This window comes from Eschscholzia californica, unplaced genomic scaffold (assembly GCF_041429995.1).
Source record: "Eschscholzia californica isolate CP2 unplaced genomic scaffold, dmEscCali1.0.p SCAF_3, whole genome shotgun sequence".
NCBI lineage: Eukaryota > Viridiplantae > Streptophyta > Magnoliopsida > Ranunculales > Papaveraceae > Eschscholzia > Eschscholzia californica.
Genome location: NW_028238420.1, coordinates 58,610,050 through 58,633,124, shown reverse-complemented (window position 1 = coordinate 58,633,124; position 23,075 = coordinate 58,610,050). Strand labels below are relative to the sequence as shown.

The 23,075-nt window shown below is 36.3% G+C and overlaps 3 protein-coding genes across 3 annotated transcripts; 1 reads left to right on the top strand and 2 right to left on the bottom strand.

The window, feature by feature from the left end:
- The first annotated feature begins 845 nt into the window (after nucleotides 1-845).
- On the top strand, nucleotides 846-3,814 carry LOC147552493 (GDSL esterase/lipase At1g71691-like). Its single transcript, XM_086669782.1, has 5 exons — nucleotides 846-1,241; nucleotides 1,651-1,772; nucleotides 2,288-2,527; nucleotides 2,705-2,954; nucleotides 3,347-3,814. Exons 1-5 carry the CDS (start codon nucleotides 908-910, stop codon nucleotides 3,580-3,582), a joined length of 1,182 nt encoding a protein of 393 aa, XP_086525908.1. The 5' UTR covers nucleotides 846-907; the 3' UTR covers nucleotides 3,583-3,814.
- On the bottom strand, nucleotides 3,786-7,967 carry LOC147552492 (GDSL-like Lipase/Acylhydrolase superfamily protein). The gene is made up of 5 exons (XM_086669783.1): nucleotides 7,489-7,967; nucleotides 6,762-6,886; nucleotides 5,437-5,685; nucleotides 4,820-5,075; nucleotides 3,786-4,166 (listed from the first exon to the last, which is right to left on the bottom strand). The coding sequence occupies exons 1-5, from the start codon at nucleotides 7,763-7,765 to the stop codon at nucleotides 3,943-3,945; spliced, it is 1,131 nt and encodes a 376-aa protein (XP_086525909.1). The 5' UTR covers nucleotides 7,766-7,967; the 3' UTR covers nucleotides 3,786-3,942.
- A 392-nt stretch (nucleotides 7,968-8,359) lies between these two features.
- Nucleotides 8,360-11,206, bottom strand: LOC147552491 (wall-associated receptor kinase 2-like). The gene is made up of 3 exons (XM_086665302.1): nucleotides 10,161-11,206; nucleotides 9,864-10,040; nucleotides 8,360-9,768 (listed from the first exon to the last, which is right to left on the bottom strand). The coding sequence occupies exons 1-3, from the start codon at nucleotides 11,083-11,085 to the stop codon at nucleotides 8,564-8,566; spliced, it is 2,307 nt and encodes a 768-aa protein (XP_086521428.1). The 5' UTR covers nucleotides 11,086-11,206; the 3' UTR covers nucleotides 8,360-8,563.
- Between the last annotated feature and the right edge of the window lie 11,869 nt (nucleotides 11,207-23,075).

The window sequence follows — 23,075 nt, the reverse complement described above, 5'->3', positions numbered from 1 at the left end:
GGCCCTTAAATTTAGGGAGCCCTTTGAACTTTTTCAATTTTAACGTGGAGGGCTCCCAAATCCAATTGTTGTAATTAAAATTCATTAACATTTATACATAATTAGAACAACAAATATATCTTAAAAATAATATATTGAAACTGTACGGCAATTAATGTCTGTTTATTGTCGAATTCCCATTTAAATAGTCTTGCACCATTTTTTCATGAATAACAAGGTGTAAGGGAGTCATTTTTGAAGTATCTTTGCTAATCAAATCTAACCCTATTGCATCAGCTGATTTTCAACATCATTTTTTGTTGAATGTCTAGATTTTATTTCACACCGTTATGGAATCCATCAGAATGTCTAGAGAGAGAGTAGTAGCCATTGGAGAGAGAGAGAGAGGGAGCAGTAAAGAGAGAGAAAAAGTGAAATAGATTTGTGGTTTAGGTTTTGTTTTTCAAAAACACATAATAAGGGTATATATGTCAAAATTGTTATTCAGGCTTAACAATTCAGATCTAGAAAACAAACATACTAACTTACAAAATATTCCGCCCCATTCAGATTCAGCAAATTCAGATTCAGACATAAAAAGAAAAACAAACAGGACCTAAGTCTTTCATTTATCCAAGACTAAAAGAGCATACAGTTGGGAGGAAGAGTGTTAAAATCAGTGAGGAGTTGAAATGAATGACTGGCATACAGTTGGGAAATAACATGGTAAGAAAGTGAAAAAAGTCAAAAGACATCGGTAATTACAACTCTGTCAAAAAACAGATAAAACTGCAGTAAATGAACTTCAATTCCACCCATCTCCCTTAATTTTACATGGCTATTTATCTCTCCCCAAAGTCTCCTTCATCATACAGTATTAGTATCTTCTTCTTTTTTCTCTCTCTAAATTGCAGTGGTGGTGGTAACAATGCCAATGTGTAAGTTGGAGAAGGGGCTATTTCACTTACTGTTGATGGGTATGTTGTTTGTAGCAATTGTATTGGGTCAAGATGGTGGTGGTGGTGGTAGAGTAGGCGAAGAAGCTGGTGGGAGGAATAGGGAAGTGGTACCAGCTATGTTCATATTTGGAGATTCATTGATTGACAATGGAAACAACAATAATTTGCCTTCTTTTGCAAAAGCTAACTACTACCCTTATCCTTCATCAAAAAAAAAAAAAAACTACTACCCTTATGGTATTGATTTTCAAGGTGGACCCACTGGTCGCTTCTCTAATGGTTACACCATGGTTGATGTCATTGGTAAATAAACACACACATACTCTCTCTTTCTTTAGAACCCTTTTCCCCTCCATCCTTTACCATCCCATTTGCACATTTTTTATTGTCTGAATTTGACTCGATCGAATGACCGATTTGACTTATTTTTGGTCAACATTGAGAAAACAAGACATAATCTAAGACAAAAAAAAACATTACGAAATTTATCTGAAACGTCCACAGGTCCACTTACACTGATCAAGCGAGTAAGATACTCTCATCAAATTTTATTTTGAAAAACAAACACCACCCAATAACCAAAGCCAAAGGCACACTAGAAGACCTTGAAACAATGAGAATACCTTGTTTTAACAAGTATCCTAAGTCCAATTAAATATAGTAATAATTTTTGTTTAATGGGGGATTGTTTGTTTGTGATGAGAGATTGCAGCTGAGGAATTAGGGTTGCCATTGATTCCAGCATACTCAGAAGCTTCAGGTGAACAAGTACTTCATGGTGTCAATTATGCATCTGCAGCTTCTGGAATCCTTGATATTACTGGTAGAAATTTTGTAAGTATATGTAGTATATCCAAAGCTAACTAAATTGAACAAAACTGGAACTACTATTCTGTTCTGGTTCCACAATATATTGAATGGAAGAAAAATGTTTTCCTGTAACTAGAGGAATATGGTGAAATTCCCTGCCAAAATCCCGTCCGAGATACTTGCCCGGTCCAGATCTAGTGAGAAAAAGTATTCTAATTTTGTCTCACTAGATCCGGACCGACCAAGTACTCTGGTCGAGATTCGGTCGGGCATACCATCACAGCTGATAACTAGAACTCATTTTACAAGTATCGGTTTAATTTATAAATAATGGAAACGTTAAGTGTAGAAAGGATTTTGACGAATTCCTTGACTTGCTGAGTCACCCAGGTAAAAGAATGGTCCAGATTGCAATAAAATATTGAAAAATATTGTCTTGTAGTGAAAGTGAGTCAGCAAGTCAAAGATTTTGTCAAAATCCTTTGCGCACATACCAATTCAATTGCGTGAAGATTTGATATGCTATTTATGATGGTCAGGTTGGCCGCATACCCTTTGATCAACAAATACGTAATTTTCAAAGGACACTTGATCAAATAACAGACAACTTAGGAGCCGATGATGTAGCACAATCGATTGCTAAGTGCTTATTTTACGTGGGAATGGGAAGTAACGATTATCTGAACAATTACTTGTTACCTAATTATCCAACCCGGAATCAGTACAATGGTCAACAATATGCTACTCTCTTGATTCAACAATATACTCGTCAGCTCACTGTAAGTAACTTCCTCGCGAAATTTTTTGGTGAAAAGCCCAAAAAATGGGCCCAAATTGTGTAGCTTCATATGAGATTTATCCACAAGCTAGATTCAACTAGTAAAAAAGAAAAACAGTCTGAAACTTTACTCATCACTTCTTCGAATGAGATTGTTTAATTAGTATTGTTTATACAGACCTTATACAATCTTGGAGCTCGAAAATTCGTTATATCAGGGGTTGGATCATTATCTTGTATTCCAAGCATTCTGGCACAAAGTCCCAATAGTCGTTGTTCAGAGTCAGTCGATCAACTAATCCTTCCATTCAATGTGAATGTGAAATCAATGATTAACAAATTCAACACCAATCTCCCCGGAGCTAAATTCATTTACATCGACAATTATCGGATGTTCCGTGGTATCCTTAGCTATCCTAAAGCCTATGGTAACTACAAGACTAAATTTCTTCGTATATTTTTTTGTTCATTTTAGACATAAAATCTAACTCGATATGTGAATTGACTTGAGTCAGATTTAAGAATACTTGTGTTTCATCTTACTTGTATGTCCGACTTGTCTAAATGGCTTCTTCGGGCTAATTTTAAGTACACTCAAGTCCAACTTAAAATCAATATTAACTAGAGAGTGCGTGTTGTCCAAAATTACCTTAACTGGCTATTGTGCTCCGAGAAAACTAGTCAGACTCAAATGATTCAACTTCATACAAGTCAGACTAAGGCTAGTCAGATTCAGACAAATCAAAAACGCACATAGTGATCTTGAAGCAGATATTGGTTTTACTGAGCTTGCCATTCATTGTTCGGTTTGTTGATGTAGGATTTAGTGAGGCAAGGAGAGGGTGTTGTGGGGTCGGGCGTAACAGAGGACAGATAACATGTCTACCGTTCCAGACACCGTGTTCAAATAGGAAACAGTATGTGTTTTGGGATGCATTTCATCCAACAGAAGCTGTTAACATCATTCTCGGAAAGCAAGCTTTCAATGGAAACCAAAATTTCGTCTACCCCATGAATATTCAGCAACTTGCAGCACTTGATCTTGAACAACCATAACTAGCTAGCTATATATCCTCTTCCTCATATTTTAAATATGTGTATGCAGATTTATAGATCAGACTAGTACTAGTATTTACTTAGTTTTACGATGATGACAAATTAGGTACTTATTATAAGATCACAGTGTCGTTATTGTGAGAATAGTCCCACTTTATAGTAAGGTCACAAATATTTATGTTAATTATCTTCACCCATCCATAAATTAGAAAACTGATCTTATTAATTGCAATAGAAGAAGGTCAAATACAAGTAATACATATTACATAGTACTGAAAATTTATAATTCTAAGTTCCATACTTAAAAAAAATTGATCAAATCTTCAATAACAATTATGACATTTAACATACATAGTATCTTCAGAGAGATGCTAGTTTTTGTATGTTAATCGGGTAAACGTCGGTTCTTGAATTTGAGGTATATGACTTTTTCGCGAGGATAATGTTTGCTGACTCTGTTGGATGAAATGCATCCCAGTAGAGGTATTTCTTGCGATCTTGGCATGGTATTTGAAGTGGAAGACATGTAAGCTGACCATTGTTTTTTCCAACTCCACAACATCCCTTATCTAGTACCTCAAATCCTATTAGAAATTAAGAGAAGCAATATTTTGTCATGTCACTTGTACTAAAGTAGAGCTTTTGCAACACTTTCATACATGTCTAATAAAAGATTCATATGATAAGAAAGGTATACTCATATAATAATTGAAAAGTGAAAGAATTCACCCCCTTTCATAGCTAGGAAGGACCTACAAGATTTTGGTACATCTAGGTTCTAATACTATTTGTTTTGTAGTTTTGAACCTCTCGGTACGAGGAGTCTAAGCCAAGAGTTAGAATTGTAAACAAAAATATGTTAATCGGCCAAAAATCTGAGACCGACCGCAAGCAGGATCTCTGATGTGTCTGGCTCTCACTGGTCGTTCATGTACACAGAGATATACTTTGACCCAAATTTTGAGCCGAATGGAATTTCTCAATTGTAAAAAGGAGAGTTAGATTTAGGATAGCGTATTAGGTTGGAGTTCCGCTTCGCACTGCACTTCTTAGACTTAGCTTTACACTCCTATCACTCTCACAGTCGGTGGCCTTAGGCCTCTCCCACTTCAAAAAGCCATCTTAAATAATGAGGGTTTACTTCCACTTATAAACTAACCACCACATCATCCCACTGTCGATGTGGATAATTCCCTGCGAACTAGAAAAAAACAGAAGAAAGTAGTTAGGATCGTACCATAAGAGGCAGCATTGACGACGAGATCTTTAGAACTGTCAATTGCATTTAGGTAAACAAACTTGGAACCAGGAAGTCGACCACTGTTGAAACTCTCCACCATCTTGATAAGGCCTGAGTTAAAGAGTACAATTGCTTTGTTGATATTTTCGTTACACTGAGTACCATTGCCAAATCGAGCTAGTTGGTAAGGTATGCATCCGATCGCTCCAACCCCTGCTACTACTACCTTTCGTGCACCCAATTGATATAGTTGCTGACCAACAAATAGAATATGTACGGTTATATAACAACCGTTACTTACCATTTTATTTAGAAATATAACTTTTATTAATTTAACCGTTAGAAGATGGTTATAATAACAAAACCAATCTTATATAGGTCATAACGATCACCTACCGTATAATTACAATTTCAATATAAGGAAGAATACCAAAAAGGATTCTAGAAAAACAACAGTTATTTTCGTTAAAAACAATAATTCTTCAAACACGGACTGATATCCGAAAAATTGGACAAAATAATAATTTAAGAAAAGTAATTAGACTATGTTGTAGTTATTAGTTAAAGGAAAAGTAAGGAGGGGCTAGTATGGAATAAAGGAAAAGAAATCATACCGTTAACTGGCGTGAGTAATCTTGAATAAGTAAAGAAGCAAAAGTAGCAGGACTATAAATGAAGCCAGAAGAGTAGAAGTTTGGCATGAAATAATTGTTGAGATAATCATTGCTTCCCATTCCAGAGTAAAATATACATTTTTTCAAATAATCGTTTAAACCACTCTCATTCCCTATAAACATCCTTCTCATTTCTTGTACTCCTCTTCCAAAATTTGCTACTTGTTGGTTCATTGAGAAATGAGCCCCCTTGTAATAACACATTCAAATAAAGATTATCTTCTCTCATCAAAAAAAAAAAATAAAGATTATCTTACTATTATTGTATATTAGACAAACCGAAGTCGATACAAGCATCCCTTGATGACTCTGTCGGTGGCAGACTGTCTCTAATAAGACGAAAGACATTTTAGTCTTTTCACACAGGTCGAAAGACTACAATACCTCTTGTCTTGTAAATGAAGCGGTCGCCAAAGAAGTCATCAAGGGTTTTCTTTTTACATTTTTGTGGACAAAAGGTCATGTAATAGAAGAACTTTATCTAAAGTAGCATTCTCGTGAACCTAGATTAATCTAGACAACCTTTAAACTCATATAGTTGTTACCTTAATTTTGAGTACCGTGTATCTGAGGGTTCTGAAATCAAGGTGTCTAATCCTCAAACGTTTTCGTATGCCGAAGTTGCATAGGAAATGACGTAATTTATAGATAATATAAAATTGATATTTAAGTCACCAATATATATTTAGAAAAGGCCAGCGCTTTGGGGAAAGCTAAATAGTTTCCGGAGTGTGAAGACTTGGTCAAAAATTGGTCAATTTTGTTTGACAATTTTATTTTGTAAATTGTTAGGGGGAAAAATAAAAAATCTCCACCTCACCTCATCATCTTCACAGGCGAAGGTCGCCGGCCGGCGACCTTCAAACATAAAAAAAAAAATTTCTCTCTCCTCTCTCTCTCTCTAAAAAAAAAAAACAATTTTTTTTATTTTAAGACTTCTGTTCGTGAGGAACAGATTTGTTCCTAAAACAAAAAAATAAATTTTTTTTTTTTTTAGAGAGAGAGAGGAGAGAGAATATATTTTTTTTTAATGTTTGAAGGTCGCCGGCCGGCGACCTTCGTCGGTGAAGATGATGAGGTGGCAGAGATAGAAGATGAGATGGAGGAGAGAGGTGAGGTGGAGAGTTTTTTATTTTTATTTTGAACCATATTCCCCATAAAATATGTTTCTCCGGAAAATTTTCAAAATTTTGCACATTCCCTTTAAAATTTCACACCCCGGAAACTATTTAGCTTTTCCCAAAACGCCGGCCATAGAAAATTACCAGGTTATTTCCAGTCTCATCTCTGATGCCTGAGGCTCCTGATGCATAATTGGCCCCTCTTAATAATGCACGACCTCTTGCACTAGCAAATGGTGGAATTAGAGTAGGAAACCCTAGAAGTTGAGCTACAAAAATAATAACAATAACGATTTACAATTACATATAAAGTCAATTACTTGAATTCTTTGATACTAAAAAATTGATTAGTTGGTTAAAATGAAAATAAATTGTCTAGGCTTTACTTGTTATAGATGTAAATATTCTAGCAAAAATCATAAAAGGGATCATATATACTTTTGCAATGCAATTCAAGTTAAACGGAAGTCATGTCACGATCTAATGAATTAAAAGGTAATAACCTATAAATTAATATGATTCTTCGAGTCCTTCAGTTCATTCTTTCGAATAAGATATTATTTTTAAAGATTAAATTAAACGTGGACAATTGACTGAAAGTATATGATTGTCATGTTGTAACATGAAAAAGTGAGTATTACAACAGAAAATATGATCAGCTAACACATTTTCGTGTTGTTGAAAAAAATGTCAAATAAAAGAAATACAAATTAACAAATAAATAAAAAAATAGAAAATCATTTTTTTTTTTAAATTTTGGATAATGGTGATTTCATTGAAAAATGATGACAAGGAGTCATCATGGAGAAAACAATTTTTATCGAACTACTAATTATTAATTTTCCATCATTTATGTTAAAAAGGTTCACACCTATAGCATCAACGAATGTTCGACCGTTGGTAAACCGTCCTGTAACTCCTGGAGGGAAATCAATGCCGTAAGGCGGATAGTTAGCCCTAGAAAGGGTGACTATGCCATTGTTATTGCCATTATCAACTAGAGAATCACCAAATATGAAGAAACCAGGAACCTGTGGCTGAGTAGGTACCTGTGAAGATACCCTAATAATACTTGAACATAATAAAACTACAAATATAATAATCATGAATTTGCTATCAGTAGTAGTAACAGAGCTACCCATGTTCATGTCTCATATGATTTCAAAAAAACAAATCTTTAATTAGATAATGTACAAGAAAGGAAACAAATCTTATATATATAGAAACTAACACAGAGAGAGAGAGAGAGAGAGAGAGAGAGTCTAAAGAAGGCCGGCCCGTGGGGGGAGAAAGAGAAAAGGCAGGGGCGAAAAGTGTCTAATCTCGTGATGTAACCAGCTAACTGTATACAGTAAGTGTTCTTTCTGCCCTAGTTATTGGCCTAGATACCACTTGCACTTATGGGTGAGGCATCTTTAAGTATGATTGTCCCACTTGCATGGATTACCTTCGGTGACGGCAATATTAGTTACAAAGCGAAGGGCGTACTTCTGCTACAGAATTTAGAGTAATTGCTACGGCTGAGATCCATACCTAAAGGTCGTCTGTTTGTAGTGTCGGACTAAATCTTTGGTGCCGAAAAGACAAAATTGAGTAAATCTTAGGTGCCAAAAAGACAAATTGGACTAATATTTGGTGCCTAACTGGACTGAGCTCCTTTTATGGATGCAAACTTCATTTAGTTATGGTAGGATGCATGTGTGAAAGTGCTTTTTTTTTTAATAAAACAAAAAGTTTATAAATGTATGAAAGATTCGACACGCATAAATTAATAATATAAACGCAAACAGATTTATATACAATAAAGCTTGATATCTTTACATATTTACATATATTCGACTATCAGACTGTAAACTAGTTCTAGGTGAAAGAACAAAAATTTGAAATTCATGTTTATAAGTACTGTAAGATTCATATAAAAACCACTCTGGAATCTGAACTAACATTCATCGAGCTAGGCTATTTGACACCATCATACTCGTATCAAAACTATATTGTCCAGAATCAAAGACTATGGAGTAATCCGATGGTACACCATAGAGATCTGCTGGCTCAGATGGTGAACGCGTTCTTTTTTCATGGTTCAGCTGACGGTCCCATGCCTGTGCTTCTAACTTTCTCAAACCTTCTAGTTCCGTAGCTACTTCTTTCATTGTTGGTCTTCCTTCACCCTTTAAACTAAGACATCTCCTTGCAAGCTCTGCAACTGCAAGGACTTGATCCGGGTTTCCCTCATTCACCACTCGAGCCTCAAGAACTTGAAACAACGTATTGTCTTCTAATACTGAAATGAAGTACGTAGAAAGATTTCTTTGTTCTTCAGATCGTTCAAAAGAAATAGGTTTTTCTCCTGTTAAGAATTCCACAAGAACAACACCGAAGCTATAAACATCGCTCTTCTCTGTTAATTGGCTAGAACTAAAGTACTCTGGATCCAGATATCCTAAAGTCCCTTGAACTAGAGTTGTAAATTGGGTTTTCTCCAACGGTACCAACCTCGATGCTCCAAAATCTGATACTTTTGCATTGTACTTTTCATCTAAAAGTATGTTGGCGGACTTGATGTCTCTATGGATAATGGGTACAGAAGCTGCAGAGTGTAAATATGCAAGTGCTCCTGCAGTTTCAGTAGCAATCCTTAAACGACTTTGCCAAGAAATAGAAGGCATTTCGTTACCCTTGGAGTGGATATGTTGGTAGACAGTCCCATTCGAAACATATTCGTAAACAAGTAAGGGAACTTCGGTTTCTAAACAACATCCCAAGAGCTTTACCACGTTTCGATGGTTAATTTGTGTAAGAATGACGAGTTCATTTATGAATTGCTCTATTTGACTTTGGTCAACTACTTTGGACTTCTTGATTGCGACAATACGATTATTAGATAACGTTCCTTTGTATACAGTACCGTAACCTCCTTCACCGACGATTCGATCCTTGTCATAATTGTTTGTCGCCAATTCTAGCTCTTTTGCTGTAAAAATATTAGCGGTCTCTACACCAACACCATTTGAAGACAATTGTTGTTTTAGAAGTGAACCACCGTTTCGTTGAAAAAGTACCCGTTTCTGTTTGTCTAGTCTTCTCTTCTTCATGCTCAAGCATAACCAATAACTTCCTCCAACCAAAAGAAGTACAGTTAACCCAACACCTGCAAGATATTACAAATATTCAATTAATGAAGTAATATTCTAGTAGACACTGTGATATGTGTGTAGTAGTAGTACATAGCTTGGGAAATAGTACCAATTCCGACCCATTTTATAGGAAATACTTTGCTCTTTGTTGTGCAACCATTTCCGTTTTTTCTCCCATCACCACTTGCTCCGCTTGGACAAGAACAGCTGAAGCTTCCGTTGGTATTTGTGCAACTCTGACTCCATACACAGGGATTGTTCGTTTGATCTTCACATTCATTTATATCTATACGAACACACAGACACACACTTAAGGTTAGTATGAAAAAGATGAAAAGCTCAAAACGTCAAACTAGTTTGAAGTTCTGGTGCTATAATTGATGTATGAGTAGGTTAGGATACATACCTTGACATCCAATACTAAGATAAGGGTTACCCTCGTAACCGCTATTGCAAATACAACGATATCCTGGATTATTGTCTGTATTGTTACAGAAACTATTTGCTTGGCATGCGAAAGTAGACATATCTTTTTTTGCTTCTTCACAAGTCTCACTCCCTACAGCCCAATCCAAAACCAAAGGTACATCTTTCACTTTCTTAATTAAGTTGCTACTGTCAAGAAGATCTGAAGCGGCAAACGAGTATTGGTCTTCCTCAGCCATAAATGAGTACTCACAAGGGTCAAAAGACGAGACGTTTGTGTGGTTGTTTGAACTGACAACAACTGTCATAAACAAATTTATCCCCTTCCTGATGGGTGTTTTGCAACATCCTCCGCCAATTTCGCAGGATCCTTCCTTTAGATCTCTTCTCTCGTTACATTTTGCCAAACAAGTGGAGGAGTAATTCTTCCCTTGTCGATCGTACATAAACAATCCTCCTAACGTGTCACAACCAAGGGTAAAGAACTTGTTTTCGGTATATGAAAATGTAAATGGCGTGCTACTAAAGTTTACATAGGTATAAAAGTCATCCAACAACAGTGCACCAGACTGATTGAAACATCGAGCAGTTAGCCAGTTTTTAACACGAATTTCTCTGTCTGATATGCTTATCACTTCAATGTTACCGTTACCAATGAAGGGCTTGGGAGGATCATAAGTTGTGTTGCAAGTTATGCTATAGCCAGACCCAACTCCATCAATGGAACACCCTCTTTTGGCTCCATCCATGGCTATACCAAACGGATACGGAACACTCATGTTCCCGCATTTGGCTGGACAATTGACCTTCGTCTGGAAGAATTTCGCCGATGATGCTAACTCCGGCCAGTAGAAGAGTTGTAGAAAGATAATGAAATACCATGTAGCTGGCAACAATCCAACCATATTGAAGCTTCCTTTGTTAGAACTCCCTATGTTTGTAATTCAGTTTTTTTCTTCACATTTGAGTTAAATAGAAATCTCTTCAATGGAAGATTGTTTGACATAGAACTAGTCTGATTTAGTTGGTAGATCATGAATCATAATTAGTTATTTAAAGTACAAATTGTTTCGATCGATAATGGTGTTAATAATATTTTCTATTTCAATTATTATTATTTTCTTCTTTTTTCTTTTACTTGGTCAGTCTAATGTATTTTATAAGTCGTTTCTTGCATACCTATTGATAGTTCATTTCAAGAATCTCATGTGTTGTAGAGACGGATTTGTTTCCGTCGTAAATACTCTCACCGACCGTTTTTCGTGATTAGTGTCGGCTTAAAGCCGTCGCTAATATCCTATTTTTGTAGTGGTAATAATAACTAAACTTCAGACTTCTTAAGAGCTAGTTGAGTGAGTGTAATCTCTTAGTCCCAATTCTTTTAAAGATTAGAGTAGGGGACACTAGCATCTTCCTCGCTAATGCTTCATTCATCCTTCCCCATACGTCTAAAATGAAAATGGAGTCTCCGAAGTCACAACTAGAGAACACCTCGCTAATTCTAGCCGTATATTGCATGAATGATTAATGTAGTATTAGAGCTATGTATAATGTGATTGCCTCTTTATTTTCAATTATATTTTATTAGTTTCTTGATTTCTTCATGACAAATTTAACCGATGACATATTGGTGCCTTTCTAAGTTTTTTTTCCCCTACCATTCTATAAACACGTATACTTTTTGTTTGAAAGAAAAAGCTTTTAATCATTCAAAGAAAGAAAAGGGTCCATATAAAATTGAGTAGAAAAAATCCACTATTACTCAATTAACAAACTCAAATGACTCTAATACAGTTGATTATTCTAATAGTGTATTATCCTAGATTTGCTTCTGGTCAGCTCGATTGTATGTAGTGAAAACAACATATATACATATACCACTTGCATAAGTCAATTATATTTTTGTTGTCAACCCTAATTGATTATTCAAAGAAATGGGTGGTCACCTTCAGCTTTTAGGGGGCTTAGTCCAAATAGAAATCATCCAAGAATTGGTAGTTTATGTCTATAAAACAATTGATAACTTATTTCAAAACCCTTTGAACTTATTTAAACTCTAAGAAAACTGTAACTTTGTAAAGTGCCCTTACGGGCAAATATTGGGATGATGGTTGTTTGTTGATAATTTTGTTCATGGTGTTTTCTTCACCAAAAACACCATTAGGGGCCACCTAGGTTTTTTTTCGGTTTTTGTTCATGATATTTTTGTGAGAATAGTCTCACATGGGAGAAGGACTATCTAGCAACCAAGAATATAATATCTAGATACTCTTTACTGACGAAGCGGAAATCTCCGAAAAGAATTAGATCTTCGTCTAAAACTTTTGAAACCTAGAAAAACCTTTAGATCTCCGTTTTAAGACTTGTAGAACCAAAACTAATAAGATTAAACTAAATTACTGAATTTTATTGATCAAACTTGATTGCCTTAAACAATTAATATACACCCTTTATGTAGCATTAGGGTTTCTTAAACCTAATCAAATTCGGAAAAAAAAGAGCCCTGATTCAATCAAGCTCATTGACGGTTGATCTTAACAGATCAAGGGAGGGTTAAAAAAGTACAGCTGTACACCTTATTTTGAGGAACAAACAATCAATTACAAGTCACACTTTACCTATTTAATTAGGGTTATTTCCCAAATGACCCCCAACTTTATGACCAGCTTCTTGTCTGGCCCCCTACTTTAACAAAAATACCCATATGACCCCTTTTTTCAGTTACCGATAACTTTCCGTTAACTAGTCATCATTTCTCTCTCTTCCATCTCATTACATCTCTCTGCCACCTCACGTTATCGCCAAATCATCGTCTTCTCCGGCGACACGAAAGTCTGTGAACAAACCTTCAAGGAGGTCTGCGAACAAGCCTTTAATGGTTCATTAGATATAGAGAGAGAGAGAGGAGACTAAAAAAAAAAATTTTTTTTTTTTTTCGGGTTTGAAGGTCGCCGACCGGAAAATTGGCCGGCCGGCGACTTTCGCCGGAGAAGACGATGATGTGGCGATAACGTGAGGTGGCAGAGAGAGGTAATGAGATGGAAGAGAGAGAAACGATGACTAGTTAAAGGAAAGTTAACGGTAACTGAAAAAGAGGGCCATATAGGTATTTTTGCTAAAGTAAGGGGCCAAGCAGGAAGCTGGTCATAAAGTTGGGGGCCATTTGGGAAATAACCCATTTAATTGCAGAATTGCCACCGTCTTCCCCATTCGTGATTCATCTCTATATCGTATTCTCTCTCTCTTCAATCTCTACTTATTTTTACTCTCCAAACACTCCAGTTATCTCTAGAGTGAGATGTCTCCAGGGGCGGAGCCAGGATTTGGCTCTAGGTAGGGCTAACTTAATATTTTCAATTACAATTGCTTATTGAATTTGTATTCGAAGGCATTAGTGCTTGCAAAAGATACGACGTTTATTATTCAATTACAATTGCTTTATACGTTTATTCATTTTATGATAATGTTTTCTGGTTTTTCTACTAGTAGACATACTTAAAATTTTAGAAGTAGAATTTTTTTTTTGTAAGTTAGATTCGAGATAAACATAAAAGTAGGACATAAAATATTTTGTCTTACCAAGTAAATGAAACAAAATATGGTAAACATACTAAGCTACTCGTATACAAAGAGGAAAATTCCGAAAAAAGAGACTCTCCATTTCGTCGTAGCAATTAAGAGAAAAAAGAAAAGCGAAGGAAGTCGAAGAAGAAGAGATAAAGACAAAGTATACAAGAAAGAAATATAGTATACGAGAGATAAAAATGAAGTGAAAGAAAGATAAAAGAAAATAAAAATAAAAGAAGAAAAAAAGTTAAATACAAAAGAATAAACACAAAAAGATATGAAGGCCAAAAAAGAAGTTTTGACGAAATTGAGTGTCAAAATGAGAGTTACATACGAGTCAAGGGGCAAATCAGAACTCTGTTATCAATTGGGGCCTAAAACAGAATTATTCCTTTCCAAGACCTGAGCTGAAAAGAACATTTTAAAAAATAAACTGTGGGTGGTTTCGAACCCATGATCTCATGTGCGTATGGAACAAGTTTCAACCAATAGGGCTAAATCACACAAGCGAAAGCCTCTTGGTCTGCAAATATTAGTAGCTAGCCCAGGCTATAGCCTGGGTTAGTCTACATGTAGCTCCGCCCCTGGATGTCTCTCCAAATTTACCCATAAACTTTTCGTGGCTCTTCTTCACCTAGTCCTCGTTTATGGAGTTGGAAGCTTATGCAAAGTGATAAGTGCAAAGTCCCAGAAACCATGTCATAGGTTTCTGATCTCAATAACTTGAGGGAAAAAAATGTTAATTTCTAATTTATATTAGTACATGCCAATTGACATCCCAGAAAGCTTCTTCCATTACCTTTTTATTTTTTCATGCTTCGGAAAGACGGTAGTAATATCTCTATTTGTTTTCACCAGTTCTATTTGATTTTGTGGTTGATACACTTCTTTCATCTTATAATACTGTTTCAATAATTTTAAACATATATCCAGGTATGCCATGGGTATTGGTGAAGCAGAGGCACTTTTAGAAAGATTGCCTTTTTATTTTTTTCCTGCTTCAGAAAGATGGTAGTGAAGTGCAACAAGGATTTGTAACTTGTACTCATTAAGTGGTTCTGTGTATGAACTCCATAAAAATGATGTCTAAACATCTCTAGTTAAAGTATATGTTAACCTTAAGACCATCACGATCTTGATTGCCAACGTTTAATTTTCTAAAAATGAACCACGACAACGCGAATAATAACATTCATAAGTATTTCAGTAGTGGAGATTGTGTTCTTCACTGGTGGAGATTGAGAAGGAGGGAGAATACGGTAAAAGTTAAATGGGGAAGACGGTGGTAATTCTGTAATTAAACAAGTAAAGTGTGACTTATTATTAACTAGGGTAGCAGACATGAGATAACAAATCCAGTGTTTCACTAAGATTTCGAATAGCTGTCCCGAATTCAAGTTGATTATGTTTCGCTTCCCGTGCCCTAGGGCACGGACACTTGTATCGATCAAATGTTACAAAATTTATTGTTATATTTTATTGAGGGAGAGATTTTTATTAGTTATTATTTTTTTGTTTCTTTTCTCTTAAATCAATTATTATTTTATTCAGGGAGACAGAGATTTTAATTTCTTTTTTTAACCCTTGAAATTTATTTTGTTCTTTTTTTTCTTAAATTATTTATTTATTTCTAAGAAGGAAACGATTATTGTTTTTTAAATAGGTAACTTTATTTCTACGCAGGACTATATTTTAAATTTTGAGAAGGGCTTCTAGACAATATGCATAATTAAAAAGGATGCTTGTCCCAGTCATCGTTTTCCCTTCTGTTTAAATAAGTAACTTTATTTTTACGAAGGACTGTATTTTAAATTTTGAGAAGGACTTCTAGACAATATGTATAATTAAAAAATGATGTTTGTCCCAGTCATCGTTTTCCCTTCTGTTTTATTATATAGACTAGGGTATATCCCGTGCCCTAGGGCACGGACACTTGTATCAATCAAATGTTACGAAATTTATTGTTATATTTTATTGAGAGAGAGAGATTTTTATTAGTTATTATTCTTTTGTATAATGTTTTTGTATTATTTTTTTGTTTCTTTTCTCTTAAATTAGTTATTATTTTATTGCGAAAGAGAGAGATTTTTATTTCTTTTTTTAACCCTTGAAATTTATTTTGTTTCTTTTTTTCTTAAATTAGTTATTTTACTTTTAAGAAGGAAAAGATTATTTTTTTTAAATAAGTAATTTTATTTCTACGAAGGACTATATTTTAAATTTTGAGAAGGGCTTCTAGACAATATCATTTATTAAAAAAGGATGTTTGTCCCAGTCATCGTTTTCACCAGTTCTAAAAACAACTTCTAAAAACAAAATACTGGAATCCTAAAATTATAAAACTGCTAAAAATATTAATTCTCTACTAATAAAAATACAAAATTACTAAAATAACTAAATTATTAGATATTTAAGATTCTCGAGTTATTTTTCGAAAATCTCCCTGCATCAGTAGAAACTCAATTTCTAAAACTTAAAGTGTCATCTACGTGATGACATGAAAGTAGTTATTTTAGAGATCTTCAAGATATACTACTCTAAATTTAGAGTAACCGATAAAGTATCTCTAATTGTCATAGTATCAACATTTCAATTTAAAACAATAAACAAAATTAGAGGATTTGTGTTGGAGACTAAAATTAGAGGGCACACTAAATTATAGTTTTTTGAGTTTTACATTGGGGATGCTCTATCAGACTCAAAAGTTTACACATCAAAAGTAAAGAAAAATATTCAAAGATAAGAAGATTGGAAAATTGTTTCTTTTTTTATTTGAAACCAATCGAAGCCGTATTTCATTCATAAGTGATTCAATCACATGTTACATGGATGATAATTCTTATTTCTTTGAGAACTACATGAGAGTTACATACATTCAAATGTAAAGTGTCTCATGAAGGGAAAGAAATTGACTAGACACAGACACAAAGATCCTATAGATCGAGAATTAAAGACCCTATAGGTCGACAAAAAGAAAATTACAACAATAATATTATACTAGTAAAAGTGAAATCTTAATTGTTATTTTCTCTTGACTTGTAATTTCATCTTCAATCTTCTTGAATTGTTCATCGTAGAATCCGGCGATATTGAATCTTCTTTTCTCACTGACATCTTTATCTACTTCCATTCATTAAACATAAAAAATCACCAACAAGTGGATTAAATCCTCCATCGAATCTAATTTTTGTAACTTTAAGAAATGTATAAGTGATCCATGTTAAAGAGAGAAGAATAAGAAAAAGAGGGAAAATCCAATAAGAAGAACTGTGTAGAATAAGATTTGATTCCATAGAATCTCTCTCTAAAACCTTGTTGGAAGGTCCACTCCACTCGGCCAAACCGAGTGGACTTGGTCCAAATAGGAATCCTACTACAACTAGGATTCCTTAGGTATTAGGATTATAATTTAGATTAGTTTAGGATTAGTTTAGATAACTTTTGATAGCTTAAAACTCTTCATCATGTAAACCTATATAAAGAGATCCATTCATTATGTAATGTACAAGTTGTAAGTGAATAATATAACCAAGGTATTTACCTAAACTATTATCTCTCATCACCATCAACTATTCTCCTTCTCGGTTCTCATCCGAAGCTCTCTTCATCATCTCGATTATCTATTCGAGATCATCATCACTCCCTCTCGGTCTCTCGGCTATTATAACCGAGACATTGTATCTCTCTCGGTCATCAACCGAGAGCATCACCTTCCTTCATCTCCACTCGTTACATTCGAGTGTGTTTTATATTCAAAGGTTTAAACCTTTTCACATGGTATAAGAGCCTTCAATTTTTTTTTTTTCTTTCAATCATGACTACTCCCGAAACTTCGGAAACTTCTCAAATTCACACTAATCTCAATAGTGGGCCGTTTGATGTTCACCATTCGGATTCTCCTACTACTATTCTTATTACACCACTTCTAACCGGTGATAATTACTCCTCATGGTCTCGAGGAATGTCAAAAGCTTTAAGGGCAAAGGGCAAACTAGGTTTCGTAGATGGAAGCATCGATAAACCCACCGATCCTAATGAATTAGAACAATGGGGACGATGTAACGATCTCGTTTCTAGTTGGCTTATTAATTCGGTAGACCCACCTCTTCGATCATCTATCTTATATGATGAGACGGCATCCGATATATGGAAGAATCTCTTTGATAGGTTTCATCAAACCAATGCTCCTAAAATCTTTCAATTAAAGAGAGCTATTTCTTGTCTCAAACAAGGGAATTTAGACGTTTCTACATATTTTACACATCTCAAAGCTCTTCAAGATGAACTCAATTCCTTGCTAATCACCGAGCCTTGTATATGTGGTCATGGTCGCTCTTTGGTCGAAAGAACCAACCAAGATAGAGCTATGGAATTTCTTCAAGGTCTTAATGACCGGTTCTCATCAATTCGGAGTCAAATCTTGTTAATTGAACCCTTCCCTTCAATTCTTCGAATACATTCACTTATCAAGCAAGAAGAGGTTCAACAAAATCTCATTACTCCCATGAATGTTGACTCTAACACTGCTGCCCTAGCGGTTGGTTCCAACGATTACTCACATAACCGATTCAACGGTTCCGATAGACAACGTACTAAACGTCCTCGACCCTTTTGCGAAAATTGCAAAATTCATGGACATGATGTTTCCTCGTGCTACAAATTACATGGGTATCCACCCAATTACGGTCAACGTGGAAGGAACCGTTCACGCCAAGATCCCGTGACTACCTCGGTTATGGACACTAATAGTTCGGCCATGAACCATAATGGTTCGGGGGTGCCTGCAGCGTCATCTTTTACTCATGAGCAATATCAAGGTATTTTAGCATTATTGGACCGCAATAGGCAACCAACCGACCACTCTAACGGCACCAACAAGGATCCACTCATCAATCTCACAGGTAAGTACTCTTCTTCTTCTCATCCTCCATGGGTTATTGATTCAGGAGCTGCTAAACATATTTGTTCCAATCTTTCAAGATTCTCTTCTTATTCCCTTGCACCACCGGATTTATATGTCCGATTACCGGATGACTCCCGAGTCAAGGTTGATCATATTGGTACCATCTATTTTACGAATAGATTTTATTTAAAGGATGTTCTTCACATCCCTTCTTTTCAATTTAATCTCATATCTGTATCTCAGATTTCTAAATCCCTTCGTTGTACCGTCCTATTTGACCATGATTTGTGTCTTTTTCAGGACCGAAAAACGAAGAAGGAGATTGGGCTTGGTAGTCTTCATGATGACCTTTATTTCCTTCGCACGGAGCGTCCCATCCTTTCAGTTTCAAATTTAGTTCGAGATAATTCTAGTCATGAGTCTTTTGTTTTATGGCATTGCCGTCTTGGCCACCCATCTTTTTCACGTTTTCAATATTTTAATTCTAGACTTCCATGTATGAAGTTTAATTTTTTATCAAATAAAGTACCGTGCGAATTATGTCCCCTTTCTAAACAAAGTCGCTTACCTTTTCCTAATAGTACTACTACTTCTTCAAGTATATTTGAAATAGTACATATGGATTTATGGGGTCCCTTTCCGGTCCCCTCCACCTCCGGGTGTCGTTATTTTCTAACCCTTGTTGACGATTTCTCACGTTGTACTTGGATATTTCTCATGAATTCCAAATCGGACTCAAATACGTTAATTATGAATTTCTCTAATTACGTTCACACACAATTCAATTGTAACATTAAAACAATTCGAACGGACAACGGATCCGAGTTTATGAATAATTCTCTACAACGTTGGTTTCTTGAAAAGGGAATTTCCCACCAACGTAGTTGTACCTATACACCTCAACAAAACGGTGTTGTTGAGCGCAAACACCGTCACATTCTTGAAGTTGCACGATCTTTACGTCTTCAAGCTCATCTCCCTCTCTCTTTTTGGGGAGAATGCGTTCTAACCGCCGTCTATCTCATTAACAAGTTACCTACACCTATTCTTGATGGAAAATCACCTCATGAAGTCCTCATGGGTTCTCCTCCAAATCTTTCACACTTACGTGTATTCGGATGTCTTTGTTATGCCCGAATTCCTTTGGTCAAAACTAAGATGGATGCTCGTTCTTCCGCCGGCATCTTCCTTGGTTATCCAAACGGACAAAAGGGTTATCGAATCTATGATATCTCCACCCGACGTATTTATACCTCACGTGATGTGACTTTTATTGAAAACCGATTCCCGATGTCATCCACACCGATGGAACAACCCTCTCTCTCGCGTCCGGAACCCTTCATCACTATCGACGACGACGACACGTTTGTCTTTCCGACAAACGATAAAATTCGTTCCATCCCACCGGCGGACAGCAGCAGATTCACTGATGAATCTGCTGTTCCTGTCCCCGGGAGTCTGAATTCAGCGACAGGGGTGCCTTCAGACACCCCTGCTGACCCGACTTCAGGTCCACCTGACAGTGGACCGCCTAACCCATCAGGGGTGCCTCCAGCAAATTATAATGAGGACCCGGGTCCTGGTGTGCCTCCAGAAAGTTTATTTACACCACCGAGCAGTGACTCTTCTTTGCCGATTCCTCCATCCGACGTCCGGAGCTCCGACTCCGTCGTTGCCGATTCCGGCCGACCGGTTCGGTCTCGCCGCCTGCCTAGTCATCTAGATGACTATGTGTGTTCAAATACTAACATTGTTAAATATCCTCTTGAAAACTATTTTTCCATTAACTCGTTTTCAAATTCTCATCAACAATTTCTCTCTTCGGTTTTATCATCTACCGAACCAACCTCCTTCACTCAAGCAATGAAGTCCCCTCATTGGAAGGAGGCCATGGCCAAGGAAATTTCAGCCTTGGAAGAAAATAAAACCTGGACAATCACTGGTTTACCACACGGCAAAAAGCCCATCGGTTGCAAATGGGTGTATAAAATTAAATTCAAATCCGATGGATCTATAGAGCGATATAAAGCCCGCCTAGTAGCCAAAGGCTATACCCAAATCGAGGGGTTGTACACTTTTGCTCCAGTTGCTAAATTAGTAACTGTTCGTGTCCTTCTCTCTCTTGCTGCCATTAAAGGGTGGACTCTCCATCAATTGGATGTCAATAACGCCTTTCTTCAAGGCGACCTTCATGAAGAAGTTTACATGAAATTACCCCCCGGTTTTTCATCTCAGGGGGAGTCTAAAGTATGTCGTCTCCATAAATCTCTCTATGGTCTCAAACAGGCCTCTCGACAATGGTTTTCAAAATTTTCCTCCGTTCTCATCGAACGTGGCTTTTCTCAGTCTAAAAGTGACTATTCTCTTTTTACTTTTAGATCTCACTCCACTCAAATCTATGTCCTCGTCTACGTAGACGACATAATTATCACGGGAAATAATGATCATGCTATTTCCCAGTTAAAAATATTTCTAAATAAAGCCTTTTCACTAAAGGATCTGGGCCGCCTACAATACTTCCTTGGTATCGAAGTATCTCGCTCATCACAAGGCATATTTCTATGTCAAAGGAAATATGCTCTTGATATTTTAAAAGATTCTGGACTCACCGCTGCACGTCCTTCTGAGTTTCCCATGGAACAAATACTACGTCTCAGTCCCACCGACGGTACACCCTTACCAGATCCGTCAGTTTACCGTCGTCTCATAGGCAGATTACTTTACTTAACGGTTACACGGCCGGATATCACCTTTGCCGTAAACAACCTCAGTCAGTTCATGCAAACACCTAGCCAAGTACACTTAGACGCAGCTCATCGCGTTCTACGATACTTGAAGGGTACTCTTGATAAAGGAGTCTTCTTATCCGCAGACAGCTCTCTCCATATTACAGGATACTGTGATTCGGATTGGGCTGGCTGCCCTTCAACCCGTAGATCTACTACTGGGTATTTCACAATGTTGGGATCCAGCCCTCTCTCCTGGAAATCAAAGAAGCAACCCACAGTTGCAAAATCTTCGGCAGAAGCAGAATATCGAGCTTTAGCCATCCTCACATGCGAATTACAATGGCTCAAGTATTTACTACTTGATTTTGGAATCAACCACTCCGACCCGATGACAGTTTACTGTGACAATCGGGCCGCTCTCCACATTGCTGATAATCCCGTCTTCCACGAACGTACAAAACACATTGAGATAGATTGCCACATCGTTCGTGAAAAGATTAAAGACAACGTCATTGCCACACGCTTCACCAGTACAGAAAATCAGTTAGCGGATATCTTCACAAAGCCACTTGGGGCAGAACCGTTCAAGAACATTATTGGCAAGTTAGGCGTTACTTCCATTCCCGCTCTAACTTGAGGGGGAGTGTTGGAAGGTCCACTCCACTCGGCCAAACCGAGTGGACTTGGTCCAAATAGGAATCCTACTACAACTAGGATTCCTTAGGTATTAGGATTATAATTTAGATTAGTTTAGGATTAGTTTAGATAACTTTTGATAGCTTAAAACTCTTCATCATGTAAACCTATATAAAGAGATCCATTCATTATGTAATGTACAAGTTGTAAGTGAATAATATAACCAAGGTATTTACCTAAACTATTATCTCTCATCACCATCAACTATTCTCCTTCTCGGTTCTCATCCGAAGCTCTCTTCATCATCTCGATTATCTATTCGAGATCATCATCACTCCCTCTCGGTCTCTCGGCTATTATAACCGAGACATTGTATCTCTCTCGGTCATCAACCGAGAGCATCACCTTCCTTCATCTCCACTCGTTACATTCGAGTGTGTTTTATATTCAAAGGTTTAAACCTTTTCACAAACCTACACTCCAAGATTTTACAACAAAGAAGAAAATCCGGAGGAGGGATCCCTCCCCTAGAAGATTGGAAAATTAACCATTCTAAGTGACGACAATCTCTAATAATAATAATAATAATAATAATAATAATAATAATAATAATAATAATAATATACCCTACACCCTATTTAAAAGTGAGATAGTCCAAAGATATAGTTAAATGGTAACTTCAAACACAATTAGAAAATGAACCATTCTAAGTGACGACGATTTCTAACCCTAATTATCCTCGTAAACATCTTTTTGGGAGATGCTAGAGTTACTTAGAGGATGACTTAGATGATGACATAATGACGTGAAATTCACTAAAAGACAAGGTTTTTTCAAAGTTTGGCAACGGTGGGGATCGCTTTTGTTTCCAAATGAGGAAATATCATCCTCTAAGTACCAAATTCTAAGTCACTCTATCATTTCCCTTTTTTTAATCTTTTATTTTTAGTTTTTTACGCTGAAGTTTTTTGTTCAATTAACTTAATGACCAACTTGCAAAGATGAAGATTTCATCCTCTTCTAATGCTGTGTTAATACTGCCAAAAGTAGAAGGAAGAAA